The sequence below is a fragment of the Odontesthes bonariensis genome, chromosome 19, assembly GCF_027942865.1.
Source record: "Odontesthes bonariensis isolate fOdoBon6 chromosome 19, fOdoBon6.hap1, whole genome shotgun sequence".
Taxonomy (NCBI): Eukaryota; Metazoa; Chordata; class Actinopteri; order Atheriniformes; family Atherinopsidae; genus Odontesthes; species Odontesthes bonariensis.
The window spans coordinates 19,251,695-19,265,581 of NC_134524.1; the positions used below are offsets into that span (position 1 = coordinate 19,251,695).

Genomic DNA, 13,887 nt, shown 5'->3' on the forward strand with positions numbered 1-13,887 from the left:
TTCCATGGCTGTTAAATCACATGTATATTGGAATAATGGTTACATTTTGAACCTTTGAAACTGACATCTTAAATCAACATGTTTCTGGCCAGCTGTAGTTCAGGAGAAGGTGCAGTCGTCTGAAAATCAGGATGTTGGCAGTTCAGACGCCGACTGACAGAGTCCACATGCTGACATGATGTTGGGCGTGGCACTGAACCCCACTTTTCCCGTGTTCATGGATGTGTGAGCGTGTGTTTGAAACACAAAGCATTGTGTAGCGTGTTGAATGGGTGTGTGCAAGTGGGTGAATGTGGCTTGTAGTGTAAAGCACTTTGAGTGGCCAGCTGCTGTATAAATGTAGATAAATAACCATTTCTGAAGTGCACTGCATCATTTTTCCTAATCTAACCAAGTCTTTCTTGTGATTTTTGATGTATTTCCAGTGAAGGGAGGAAATATTCGTCCCGGCGTCCCAACCAAACCAGCAGCACTGACTTCCCCTCGCAGAGCCAGCGGTAAGGCTGTTGTGTGTGTGTGTGTGTGTGTGTGACTGTGAACACTGAGCTGGATCAGCTGCAGCACAATAGTGCGTTTGAGAGCTTAGAGACACAAATCTAGCTCATTTGTTACGTGGCAGAAATATGCAAACATGTGGACAGATTTTATGTGCCGTGTGTTTGCATGTGAGTGTGCGGCACAAAGAGAGGGCTGTCTTATGCAATCCAAACCTTGTCAGAGGAAAAATGCTCTTATTGTGTGAGAAGAAACAAGCCCCCACTGTTGTCGTGCGTGCATGTGAGTGTATCTGTGTGTATTGTTAGCTGTGTACGCCTAAGGTCGCGCTGTCTTCAACCAGACTTATTTATTGGCTGCAACATGAGCTTGTATAAACCAATAGCTTGTTAAGTGTATTTCTTTTTTAGTTTTTCTTGCGGTACAGATGTTTCACAGTCTGAAATGCTGCCATTCCTGACACTCGGTTGGGAAATGGAATGAGCATTTAGCAGAGTATTTATCTGTTTTTTTAACACATGAACACCAGAGATTTCCAGACGAAAACACGGACAGTTTGATCTAGAGTTTGTTTGATTTCCACAGTTGGTGTTCACACAGGCACCTCCTGCAAGCCGGAATATTTACCGTCCCGTTTGTATATCGTCTCACCCGCTGATGAGCCAGAGATTTTATAAGGGGTCTGTGTGTGTTTCTTTTCATTGACTTCGGTGTGGACATCAGTCCCTCCCTGCCGTCACTTTGTGAAGAACCTTCAGTGGCCCACAAGTTGGCATCCCAAGAAAGTGTTTGATGAATGTTACATGCAGAAATAAAAATTATTTGTCAAGAAACTGCCACATGCCTTCATACTCGGTTGATCTACAGATATCTGAACATGCTTTCAGTGACGGCACGTTTAGTGCCAATAGAGGGTGCTACTACCTAAGCAGAGACTAAATGACACAAGAGATAACAAACGTAAGTCTGCTGAAGCTATTTCAGTCGTCACATGAGGAGTGTTACCAAGGTCGTTTAGTTGGAACATACTCCGGTCATTGCAACATTGTCTTACAAAGAAAAAAGAAAAGCGATGTGGTGTCTTTTATGAAGGATAGAAGGACACAAAAGTGTGATTATTAGACGTGACATGGTCCAAAACATTCCTGTGTTGGATAAAGTTTGGGGGGAAAAAAGCAGCACAATATTCATTCTTTTGTGTTTGACTCTTTCACGTCACCTACTTTTGTCTCCAGTGGAAGTATTTTTCAGGCTGTTTGTTGCATTTCTGACCTTTTTCTTTCAAAGAATTTACACATTAAGGTCGTTCTTACTGCTGTTGTTGCTGGTTCACTTTAAATTGGTGGTTTGATCGCCTGAATATGTTTAATGAGTGATGTATTGTGACATCTGCTCTCACTTTCAGCTCCAAATCTGGCCCATAAACCCATTGCGGTCTTGCAGACGCCTCCAGATCCAAATCCGGCCCCAGGCAAACCCTCCACATCTACCAAACCCCCGGGACCGGCCCCAGTCAAACCACCAACTCCAACTCCAGCTCCGGCCCCAGCCACAAGGAAAGGCCCTGTGGTCCAGACCAAACCTGAAGCTGCCAGCACTGCAAACCCAAACTCTTCAGACCCTCCTCTGCCTCCACGGTGAGGCGTAGAGCGATGATGCAGAAAGTGGATCAAGTTGCTGGTCAACATGAGAAAAAAATGTTAATTAAATAGGAATTCAGCATGAGATGGGTCTTTATTTTCTCAGGACTAACAAGTGCTCTCTGCAGCGCCGCAGACATACAAGTGTTGGGGTATTTTTTTATGTCCTCAAATCTGCTGAAAAGACATTTACCAATCAGTCTTCATCTACTCAAAACAATTGACCACAGACTGCGGCCTCATTGACATTTATTAGTCTACTGCTGTTGAATTAAGATCAGACTTGGCATTTAAAGGTCGTCTGGCAGTTGTGGAAGTTTACGTGCAACATCGTAAAAAAAAAAACCTAACATTAAAAAAACACATTTGATTTTCAAATAACTGACAGAAAATCAGTGATTTAATCGTTCTTAAAAGTCAACCACACTAGATGTTTGATCAAATTTAGGCATTCTACTCTGCAAATTTACCCACAATAGAATGTCGATTCATTGATAGATTTTCAGCATTTATTCTGTTAAATATTTGATCGACAAAAGGTTCTAGTTTTCACAAAAAAATTGCCCCTTTTGACCAGAACTCTGCGTTTAATTTAAAGCTTTAAATGTCGATTCTCAGTTGAAGGGAACATATAACTTATTCAAACCTGTTGAATCTGACACTGTCACAACCGTGGGTTGTGTATTTCGTTACCATAATGATTTATGTTTTATGCAGGCAGATATTAACTCATTGCTTTGCATGAAAACATTTTTTTTTTGGCAGCTTTTCCTCTTTTCAGCATTTTTTTTCTGCGATGATCTTCACATTTTCTCCATTCATCCACAGACTGCCTTTTAGATGAAGTGTCAGGTGGTATATTGTATACAAGAAGCCCCTTGTTATCCCTTTTTGTGTGAACAAAGCCTCGAGAGGATAGCCCAAGTTAACAGAGAAAGATCACAATCGCTGTTGCCGTCCTTGTTATCTCTAATAGGAGTTATGTTTTGTCAAGGCAGCCAACACTGAGGAAGCTTCTGTTTTATGTCAAAAACCAAGGTCCCCTGACTCATAGTTTCTTTTTTTCTTTTTCTTTTTTTTGCAGCCCGTCAAGCGTAAAGCTCCTTCCTCTTCGTCCTCCACCAATCAAATCCATCCCTGGAAGACCACCACCTCCGGCCGTCAACTCAACCCCTTCAGTGAACCAGATTGCTCCTCCCTCTAAAGCCACTCCCACCTCTTCTGCCTCACCTGTGACCACTGCAGCTCCGTCCTCTGTATCGGCCAGTCAGGCACAGAGGGTAGCCAAAAAAGGGCCACCTCTGCCACCCCGCCCCAAACCTGGACACCCACTCTACAGCAGCTACATGGTACAGTGCATACACCCACATGTATGTAGAAACACAAACTAGATGTTTTTCAGTTACGTTTCACGTCATTTCTCAGAAACAGGAAATCCTGATTGTTCTGGACGATGCGAGCCCCGCTCCCTCCGAGCATCACTCGGTGGAAGTTAAGGATCAAACCGCCATCACGCCTCTCATCAACCCATCGCAGTGTCTCCTGAACCTGGACACACAACCAGAGCCTGTCCAAGATCACGACAGCCAATCAAAACCTGCCTTGGAGGATCTCAGCCTGTCAGATTCCCAGGTTTTGCTCCAAATTGTTAAATTGTTTTTTTTTAGGAAGCCAAAAGTTTCCCGTTTCAGTCTGGACTCGCTGAAATAATGTCTTTGTCTTTTGCATTGACATTTACCGTTGACAATAAACCGTTGATCAGGTTTACAACAAAATAAATACAAGTGAAACACACAGTTTGACTTCCAGCACTATCTCGATGTACCAGTCATGTGGTCAGTGTCTTTAACTGTACATATTACAGTGTCTTTTGATGCCTGCTTTGTTTTCCTTTAGTCCATTCTGCCTGAGCAGCCTGCTGAACAGAAAGGGCAGCCAGACCCTCCTCCTGTCAGGTCAGACTCAAGCAAAAAACGCACGGCATGATGAACTCCAGCTAAACCCTTACACAATAACTCCAACCGAGCGTATGTCCTCGTTGTGGACATGTCTCTTCATACCTCTGCCACCACAGTGGTCCTCGCTGTATCGCCAAGTTCGACTACGAGGGAGAGGAGGATGACGAGTTGACGTTCTCCCAGGGTGACGTCATTGCCCTCCAGGAGCTTATCGGGGAAGAGTGGGGGCGGGGCCGGATCCACGGGCGAATCGGAGTGTTCCCCCTGAGCTTCACAGAGGTGGTGGAACCCCTACCAGAGCCGGCAACGTCGCCAGGGGAAACGGCCAAACAGATGTCCAAAGATGCAGCGGTGACAGAGAGTCCAGGTGAGCTGAAGGACGCCGTCCAGTCTGCTTCACTCCACTACAGTTGATCTACATGTACTCGGAGATAAGTTGCTCCTTTTCATGTATTTGAGTGAACGGCTGATTTAGTAGCTTGCTGAAAACGTAGCTCATTCGCGTGACGGACAGTTCTGCTCCTTTTGCCCCTCCCTGGAATTTTGTTCACTTGGTTACAATATCAGTTAAGTCAGTAAGAGGCAGTTTTTTGGGGGTTTTTTTGGAGGAAGGGCATATTATGGCCTTAATTTCCCTTACAGTCACCATTAAGTTCTAAAATGTGTCTTTCTTTCAGTGCCTCTTGCATCTTGCCTTGTTGTCTAACATCACCTGGTTGCAGACCAGTGGTGGATGGTGTTTTTGAAGATAAATCTGAAGCTGTTTAAAAGCGAGATTCTGCTACGCAGCATTGCTTTAAATCCTTTAAGTTTTAGTTTTGAATTAAACTTTGCGGGTAAATGTAGCTCGCTGTAACAATCGCTGTGTATCCTTTTACTGTTTTAGCATTTAAATAATATTCATTTGTGTACTATTAACAAGCATGGCACAAAGTTGAACTTCACAATAGTGCGTTGGTGTTATATGAAAAGGCCTTCAGATCAGATGCGCTAAGAGTTTCACTCTTTAAGTCTGACTCTCGTCAAATTTGTCGTAACAATTCTGCCCAAAACCTGCAGGAAAAAAAAAATCCCTCCAGCTTTATAACTTTGTTTCTTATGATTAGATTTCCGCAGTTTATCCTCTTTATGCTTGTGTTCCTCTGTTATGCTGCAGTTAGGACTCCCTGGTTCCCTCTAAGGTCAGCCTTATGAAGAACACACAATAACCACACAGACGAACAGGTGGAGGAGCTGTAAGCTTTTCTCCAGATATGAACAAGGCCTCAGATTACAGACTGTGCAATGATAACTCTGCATAGTATTTTGGCGTAATAGCGTATGAAATTATACCTCCACTTGACCGACATTCAGTGTCTTAATTAATTTTTTTTTTAACAGGTTCATAACGTTTTTATTGTCTGCTTTTGTTTTAAAGCTATAGATTATTTTCTCATCTCTGGATGGGAGTCTAATACTTTTTTCTTTTCATGTTTTCCTCAGCAGCACTAAAAACCTCTCAGGGCTCAGACTCAGAGGTTAGTCTGTGTGTGTGTGTGTGTGTGTGTGTGTGTGTGTGTGTGTGTGTGTGTGTGTGTGTGGTTTTCTTTTTGAGCACTGCAGCAGTCGCAGATCTTCTTCATTTGAAGTTCTTAAAGTAATCAGCATCTTTGACAATAGCCATTGATTTGTCTGTTAATGTTGCTTTATTATTGAAGAGCTTGTGTGTGTGTGTGCGCAGGCAGAGGAGTTGGTCATGGCTACATTTGACTTCCCCGGTCAGACTGCAGAGGACCTGTCCTTTCACAAGGGGGCGCTGATCCAAGTGATGGAACACATTGACGCAGAGTGGAAGAGAGGAAAACTGGAGGGGAGAGAGGGCCTTTTCCCTGCAGCCTTCACACAGCCCTACCAGGGTACACCGCAAACACACATTCTTTTAAAGTGTGGACCCCAGGAAGCCAAAGGGGAGGATCCAGTGAAATAAACAAACACACCTACACCCTCTAAATCTGATAGAAAGTTCTTCTTCTTGTTTCCAGCTCAGGCGATCACAGGCCAGCAGTCGGTGGTTAGAGGAGCGGCCAAGGCTCTGTTTGACTTCACAGCGGAGAGCGAGGATGAGCTCACGCTAAAGGTGCGCAATGAGTGGATATTTTTGTCTTTGCATCCGAAATTAGAGGATGAAATTTCAGGCTTCCCTGTCAAGTTCATCATCAGGGTGCAACAAAGCAGCTTCATGTTTCAGTTTGTTGACTCACGAATGTGCTTTCTCCGTGTCTTCCTGTGCAGGTCGGCGACATCCTCACACAGGTGGAGTCTGTAGATGACCAGTGGATTTTTGGTGTCATGGGAGGGAAACGTGGGATCGTACCTAAAAACTACATTTCATTTCTCTGACGAGGGAATCCCGACACAGCCGATGGGAAAACTTAAGGCCACTCTAATCAGTCGGAGGAGGTACAGACTTGAAACGACGTCGTAGGGAGGTAACCTCTGTGCTGTTTTTAACTGAAGTGCCTGTGCACACGTGGACACGTACACGACTCCAGTCCATTGTTTTTGGGACTGAACATTTGCCATTTCCACACATTTTTAAAAGGACTAAACTCGGCTTGTTCAGATTTGATCGGACCTGGAAGAAGTTGCTCTGGTTTAACAACAGACAACGCATTGTTACTTTTCCTTCTGGTGCTGGACAGGAAGTGGACTGAAACTCTTACTGCACAGCTGTTTTATGTCTTTCGTGAAAATCGGTTCAAATTGATATTAACAATGTAAGGACAACATCCAGATTGGACAACTTTTTCTCAAAGAGCCACCTTTAGTTCACTTTTACCTTGTTTTTTTTTTTTTTCTGTTTACAAATGCTTATTTGATTCTTATTCTGTGAATTCCCAATTAGGCCGGCTTGCAGCAGATGAGGACTAATTGGCTTTAAATAAATAATTTTACTTTGAACGTAGTGAACCACAAGACATCACTGTCAGCTTGAGAAAGTATTAGAGAAAGTGAATAGAACTGAATAATGGTGAGCTTTATGCTAAGCAGCTGCTGGATAGTTGATGGAGATGAGTATGAGCTGCAGGCAGGATGTTGTTTAAAGCTGAAATCAGACAGGAAATCCATTTGTGTTATGTTTTTACGTGCGGCCTGTTTGAAGCGTGCACTTGTTTTTCTTAATATTTTCAGTGGTCTGAAAGCCGTTCACGCATGTTTTTCAGATGAAGAGCTGGGACGGTTTTAGTGTCGTTGACATTAAATGTCAATATTTTTTTCCCTCATGGTACTGTGAGGTGCACGTACCTGCCATTTTAATTTGTTAAAAAAGTAGCTTTTAATACCAGATCATTTTACACAAAGGCAGGTTTCATCTTTTTATATATATAAAAAAAAACAGCTGATCGGTTTGATCTTCCATCGACATAAAAGTACGACACCACCCTTTTTCCAACAGTGTTCAGCCCTGTTTTCACACTTATAAAGTTGTTTATTTGTAAGTGTTGGTCTTTTTGGAAGTAACGAATAGCTGATAAGTGGATCTAAGCATATAAACAAAAGGCAGTCAGGATGTATTGAAACTTAGATATAAGCACGGTGTTAATGTGTTATGCTTAAAGTGGTCTTATGTGGGATTAAATGTCATTTCAATACATTTTTAATACAAAATGAAGCATTAAGCTGCTGCAGCATCAGATTTCTGGTAAACCTTCGAATTGAAAGACGGTGACACTGATAAACTGAAACTATGTTCTGCCTGCTTTCACCCGCCTGTGGTTTCCTGTAGCTAAACAGAGTTGTGGCAGTTTTACACCTTGGTATTACAGTTGGAGCAGTCACAACAACCAAATGAGCAGTTTGGGCCCAGGCTGCGGGTCTAAAAACTCTCACTTTGTTTCTCTTCTTCGGTCTGACGAACACTCGCTCGTATTTCCTAATTATGTGTCGCACTCATCAGCTGAATTCTTTAAGTATATTCAGTGCATTAAAACTTTCTCTCTTAAGTTTGCAGTCATCACCTCAGCCATGACTGATTTTCAGATCTTTTGAAGCTAAAACCTCAGAGAAAAAAATGACTATTTTAGCTGTGTGGTTGACACTTTTAGGTCCAATATGTTTAGATTCAAACTTGTTGATTTTGTTCAACGTAGAGGACAATTATTAACCTGCTTAGTGTCTCTAAAAGCAACCTTAAACACGGACTGAGAAAACAAAACTCAACACAATATGTACTCAGATGACCATAACTGCACAGTATTACAGTTTAATGACAACTGCCTGTCCAGTTCTTTTAACACTGCACATTGTATCGTCAATCACTGCAACACACACGTACAAGTCTATTCATTGTTCACTGAGACATGATAAGAAAATCTGATGTTGCACTTTAAAGTATCAAGCCGAATTATTATTTTAACAGTTGGCCTGCTGTCGTCACAATGAATTTGATGGCTAATTTCCCAAAAAAGAAAACATTAGTCATGATATTTTGAACCCATTGATGATGATGATGATGATGATGATACGTGGTGTCTTTGTAATGATATTTGGATGTATAACCAAACACCCGGACCTTTTTAATCCAAATAAAACCTGGACACTTTTTAAAAAAAACGACTCTTTGACTACATTTCTTTTTTAGAATACCGTTTATTTGTTGTACAGCTGACACAAGGAAACGATTCAAACTCCATCTGCTACGACTTGAATTCATGACAAATGTGGAGAGGTACAGTGGCGTGCAGAAGAATTCACCCCACCTTGGCTTTCTTTTCCTCGTTTTTTTTTTTTTTTTTTTTTTTTTTTAAAGGTAAATGTGCATGAGATGAAGGTAAATTTTGTAGATATGTTGACAGATAAATGTAGACATGGTCATGGATGTAAACATAGACCGATGTAGATGTATTGGGGAGAAGTTAATGTCGATGAAGTGAGCAGGTAAATATAAATGTAGATAAAGACAATTGTGGATATGCTGTAGAAAGATGTGATTATACATTTTATATGTGCTGTTTCCTTTGCAGCAGTTTAAAGTAATGAATAGAATAGAATAGAATCGCCTTTATTGTCATTATAATTTGCATTACAATGAGATTTGGTGCTTATAAGACATCAGAAATTAAAACAAGACTAAGTAAGTTTAAATATATTTAAATAAAATTAAGGCACAGTAATAAAATATAAAATATTGCACATTTTTCCGAAAAATTGCACATTTTTCCAAAATGGGGCAGCAGTGTCGGAGCCAGCGAGTCAAAGGAAGTGAACAAACTGAAAAATCCTCCTGGCTCTGTGCGGAGGGCAGCTCTGAAGCCATCATAGCTGTTTGTGGAAAGAAGAATGTTGAACAAGCTGCTGAATAACAACACTGAACACCTACACAAAGGTCAAAGAATTGAGTTTCCTTAGTCAGAGGCTTCTTCATCTCTACTGCAACAAGAACCAGAACAGGAGGTCATCTCTGCCCACCACAGTAACCTTATACAATGAGTCACTTTGCCAGAAGAGGGGACATATACAGTACATATATATAGTTATTTTTAAATTTTCTTTTTTTTTTTTTTTCAGGTAAATAGATTCCTCTCCGATGACACTTATTGTTCCCCCACTAAAGATTCCTGTTCTCCATAGAAAGATAAAGATTCACATTAAAAAAAAAAAAAAAAGGTAGAAAAAGGTATCGATAGATGCTGGGACAGAGATTATTGAAGATGGATATAAAATGTTCACTTATATTGTGCTTTTTCTCTTTTTTTTGTCGAAGCGTTTTTCCTGTCAGTTATTTGCAGTTATTTTTCCCAATGTGATGATTTGTCAGGGTTGGCCTGGTTGTCGGCTGCCGGTTGACTCTTTCTGGAAGAATCGGCTGTTTGAAATGCCCGTGGGTTCCGAGGCTCTCATTACAGACCTTGAATAGATGCATCTCTGTTTTACTTAAGGTACGTAGACAAAGAGCAGACTAAGAGCTTGTGCTGCACGTGGGCCTATGGTTTTATTTTTTTGTTCATCATTATGATCTGTTTATTATTTTTGAAGTAGATTACTTCTGCTATATTCCTTTTTTTTATTAGTTGATAAGAAATAATATATATATATATATATATATATATATATATATATATATATGCACACAGTGTAACACACTTGAGTGGACATTGATAAAGGATAAATCTGGATAACTCTTTCAAACTGCATTCAGCAAATAACAATAGTCTATGCTATTACACACGCACACACACGCATGCACACAAACTTAAATAGAAATACCACGGCTTTCGTCGCAGATTATTTTAGTGCTGATTTGTTTTCTATGAATCCTTTAAACTGTAAAATGTTCAGTAATCGCAATCTCCAGAGCTTGGCAATTCAATTTTATTTGAACAGATCGAATCCAAAATAGTTTGTCATGCAAGAAAATTACAGCAATCACATCTTTAAGAGCATGAAAATACTGAAAAAAACTTTTTTTTTTCTTTTTTTTTTTTTTTTAGCTCCCTTATCAGTGCAGCTCCCGTTCATTTCTAGATTACATTCAATCGTGATCAATGTAACACAGTGGAGTAATTAGAAAATGATACCCTGAACCAAAAACGATGAAACATGAATTGTAGAACATTTCAAACTCAAATTTCTGTTGTTGTTACTAACAAGACAAGTCTGCATATCTACGGGTTTATTCTCTGTCGTATATATCTACAATATTACCTCAAAACAACAAAACAAAACATCTTTCACTGTCATTTTTCCCACTGTAAAAGTCATTAAGAAGTTGGGTTGGGTTTTTTAGTTCTCTTCCAGTAAAAATGTTGACAAACTTCTAACGTACCTCCTAAAAATATCTCCGGTACACATCTACTGATGAGGAAACAGTGCTACGAACAAAGGTCAAATGTAAACCCACACTCTGTCACTGTGATTGCTCTATTTGAGTTTAATGAATTCGGCAGCGGTGGGCGTGGCCTCATCACGTGAAAGCCAGAGTCCAGCATGGAGCGGCTGGGTGAATGTGGTCTGGACTCTGTGGAGGAGAGTCATGGTGTCAGAGACGCTGTAGAAGGACAGAACACCCGCTCTGTGGTCCAGGTACACTCCTACTCTGGAGGACAGAGGGCCTGAGGTGTCAGAAGAAATATAATGGTAGCAAACTGTGAAAGAGTTTCTGTCACAACATAATGCCCAAGATTTTAAGTTGGATCCAAATGAGCTTTGATCTGAGTTTCCATCTCTTCTGATATCATCATATGTAACAGCCACTTCAACTTCTCTCCCACTCCACTCCACCTCCCAGTAACAACGTCCAGTTAGACGCTGTTGACTCAAAACCTGCCACCTTCTATTGAATCTGTTTGAATGAAAGGAATATGACTGTTTTTCTTTCATTGCCGTTGCTTTTCTGTTCCCCTCAGATAATAACAGGTACATGTTTGCTGTGCTTGGATCCAGTGTTATCTTACGTGCATATCTTAACATTCCAGCTCTGTTCTTCGGCTCTTCGGGTGACACTGAAACATCCTCTTCGGACACTGCCAGTGAGACGTTTGTCCACTGCTCTCTCAGAATGTCCTGCAGTTTATCTCTGGTCTCTGACACAGCTGCTGTCACATCCTCAAAGTACCTCAGAGGACGAGCTTTGATGCTGGATGAGTGTGTAGACTCACTGAGTGCAGACAGTGAGGGGTAGCTGTGTAGAAACTGGCTGTGATCCTCTGTGTGTGAGAGCTGCTCCAGCTCGGTGTCTTTCCTCTTCAGCTCAGAGATCTCCTGCTTCAGCTTCCCCTGAAGCTCTCTGACTCGACTCACTTCAGCTTCCTGCTGGGATCTGAGCTGCTGCTTCACATCAGAGCTTCTTTTCTGGATGAGACGGATCAGCTCACTGAAGATCCCCTCACTGTCCTCCACTGCTTTATCAGCAGAGCCGTCGATGGCCTCCACCTCCTGTTGGAGCAGCTTCACATCTCTCTCTCGGCCCTGGATTCTCTGCTGGATTTGTTGTCGACTCTCCTCGAGCTCCTTCTGCTTCTCAGTCCTTTCTTCTGCTGTTGGGACCGTTTCATGGTCTTTATGTTCATCCATTGTGCACAAAATGCAGATACTCTGCTGATCAGTACGACAGAAAATGGTCATCACCTGATCATGATGTGAGCAGATGTTCTGCTGGAGCTTCTCGGAGGGGTCGACCAGCTTGTGTTTCTTTAATGGTGGGGCTTCACAGTGAGGTTGGAGGTGTTTCTCACAGTAAGAAGCTGGGCAGACCACACAGAACTTGATGGCTTTCAGCTTCCTCCCAGTGCAGACATCACAGGCCACATCTTCAGGTCCAGCATAGCAGTGATCAGCTGGAGCAGCTTGGACTCCAGTCTTCTTCAGCTCTTCCACTAACTCTGCTAACATGATGTTTTTCTCCAGCACAGGCCTCTGTGTGAATGTTTTCCGACACTGAGGGCAGCTGTGGATTCCCATCTGATCCTCTTCATCCCAGTGGGTTTTGATACAGTTCTTGCAGTAGCTGTGTCCACAGGGAATCGTCACCGGATCCCTCAGCAGATCCAGACAGATCGAACAAGAGAATTTCCCTGAATCCAGCTGATTTTCTTGCTGCTCCATTTCACCTCTCAACAGCAGTAAATGTCTCACTAATTAATGCATCAAGCAAAGAAGCTGAAGCCTTCTGTCTTTTTTTTCAATTTTTTATTTTTTTTTCTACGCTCAGAAGCTTATTTGCAGTCAGTTCTTGCACTTTGCAGCACATTGGTTAAACCTTTGCTTCTGGGAGGAAACAGGAAATGTACTTCAAAACTCACAATCGTGGGTTTGTTTTCTTTTTTTTTTTTTTTTTTTTCATTGCACGAAATCTGGCAGTTTGAGTGTGGTTTTACATTTCCTGCTTTGCAATCGTGTTCACCTTCAAACTACTGAGTTAAAGCGGTGCTTTTCACTTCATATCTGTTCAACAACATCATTTACAGAGAGCTTTGTTTGGTTCTTTAATACAGTGTCAAGATTTTGAATGAAATACAACCAAAGGCATATTTCGCAACTGGTTATGACGTTCCATATCTGCCGTACCTGCCTGCATCTTCCACCCTGCTACTATGTGCTGGACCGTCTCAGAGGTCTCTTAGCACAGCCTGCACCTGGAGTCCTGTCTGGTGTTGTCCACCCCGGCCTCTGTTGCTCTTGTGCTCAGTGCCTTTTCTTGAGCTGCCATGATTAGGGCCTCTGTGCTGTCTTTCAGACCAGCCTTTACTAGCCACTGATAGGACTTATTGATAACGGCCACTTCTTCAATCTGTCGGTGGTACGTGCCGTGCAGAGACTTATCCTTCCATGATGGTTTATCCCCGCCTCTCCAGGGTTTCAGCAGCCTGAGACACTCACTTAGCAGTTTATCTCTGGTTGCCATCTGCCTGATGTATTATTGGATATTTGTTTTTTTTTCATCCTGAACAGTGGCTCTGACGCTTGCCAGACCCATCTTGCCTCTCTTAGATATATTTCGGCTGCATGAATCCAGTCCAAAAGACGTGCCGATGTCCTTGCTGTATTTTTTATTGAAGTCCGAGTGAGTTGATGTCTCGCTCGGTGCCGGCAATACAGCTTGATATCGTCCATGTTGAGGAGGTGGCTGAGGATTGCTCCACCTGGGAACCGGTATCCATAGCCACTCTTTGTGATAATCTAGCAGAGTGGGTTCAGGCCTACGCAGAACAGCAGCAGGGACAGAGCATCTCCTTGGTACATGCTTCACTTGATGGTAACTTGAACAGCTAGTTTTGAATTGGCCTGGAGAGTTGTCTTCCATAGGCCCATTGACT

At 42.1% G+C, this 13,887-nt stretch overlaps 2 protein-coding genes across 5 annotated transcripts in view; one reads left to right on the top strand and one right to left on the bottom strand.

The window, feature by feature from the left end:
• Window positions 1-8,681, top strand: part of LOC142368426 (uncharacterized) — a 28,109-nt gene extending 19,428 nt beyond the window's left edge. For 3 of the 4 annotated variants that reach the window (XM_075450585.1, XM_075450586.1, XM_075450587.1), the window contains 10 exons: window positions 426-497; window positions 1,901-2,132; window positions 3,220-3,484; window positions 3,561-3,767; window positions 4,032-4,090; window positions 4,210-4,460; window positions 5,576-5,610; window positions 5,814-5,988; window positions 6,115-6,209; window positions 6,365-8,681. In XM_075450585.1, the coding sequence (XP_075306700.1) occupies window positions 426-497; window positions 1,901-2,132; window positions 3,220-3,484; window positions 3,561-3,767; window positions 4,032-4,090; window positions 4,210-4,460; window positions 5,576-5,610; window positions 5,814-5,988; window positions 6,115-6,209; window positions 6,365-6,472 (1,499 nt within the window). In that variant the 3' untranslated portion in view covers window positions 6,473-8,681. The remainder of the gene's footprint in view (window positions 1-425; window positions 498-1,900; window positions 2,133-3,219; window positions 3,485-3,560; window positions 3,768-4,031; window positions 4,091-4,209; window positions 4,461-5,575; window positions 5,611-5,813; window positions 5,989-6,114; window positions 6,210-6,364) is intronic. The other variant, XM_075450588.1, reaches the window with a different exon arrangement.
• Window positions 8,682-10,434: 1,753 nt separating this feature from the next.
• On the bottom strand, window positions 10,435-12,834 carry LOC142369143 (tripartite motif-containing protein 16-like). Its single transcript, XM_075451405.1, has one exon. The coding sequence runs from the start codon at window positions 12,674-12,676 to the stop codon at window positions 10,994-10,996; it is 1,683 nt and encodes a 560-aa protein (XP_075307520.1). The 5' UTR covers window positions 12,677-12,834; the 3' UTR covers window positions 10,435-10,993.
• Window positions 12,835-13,887: the final 1,053 nt, after the last annotated feature.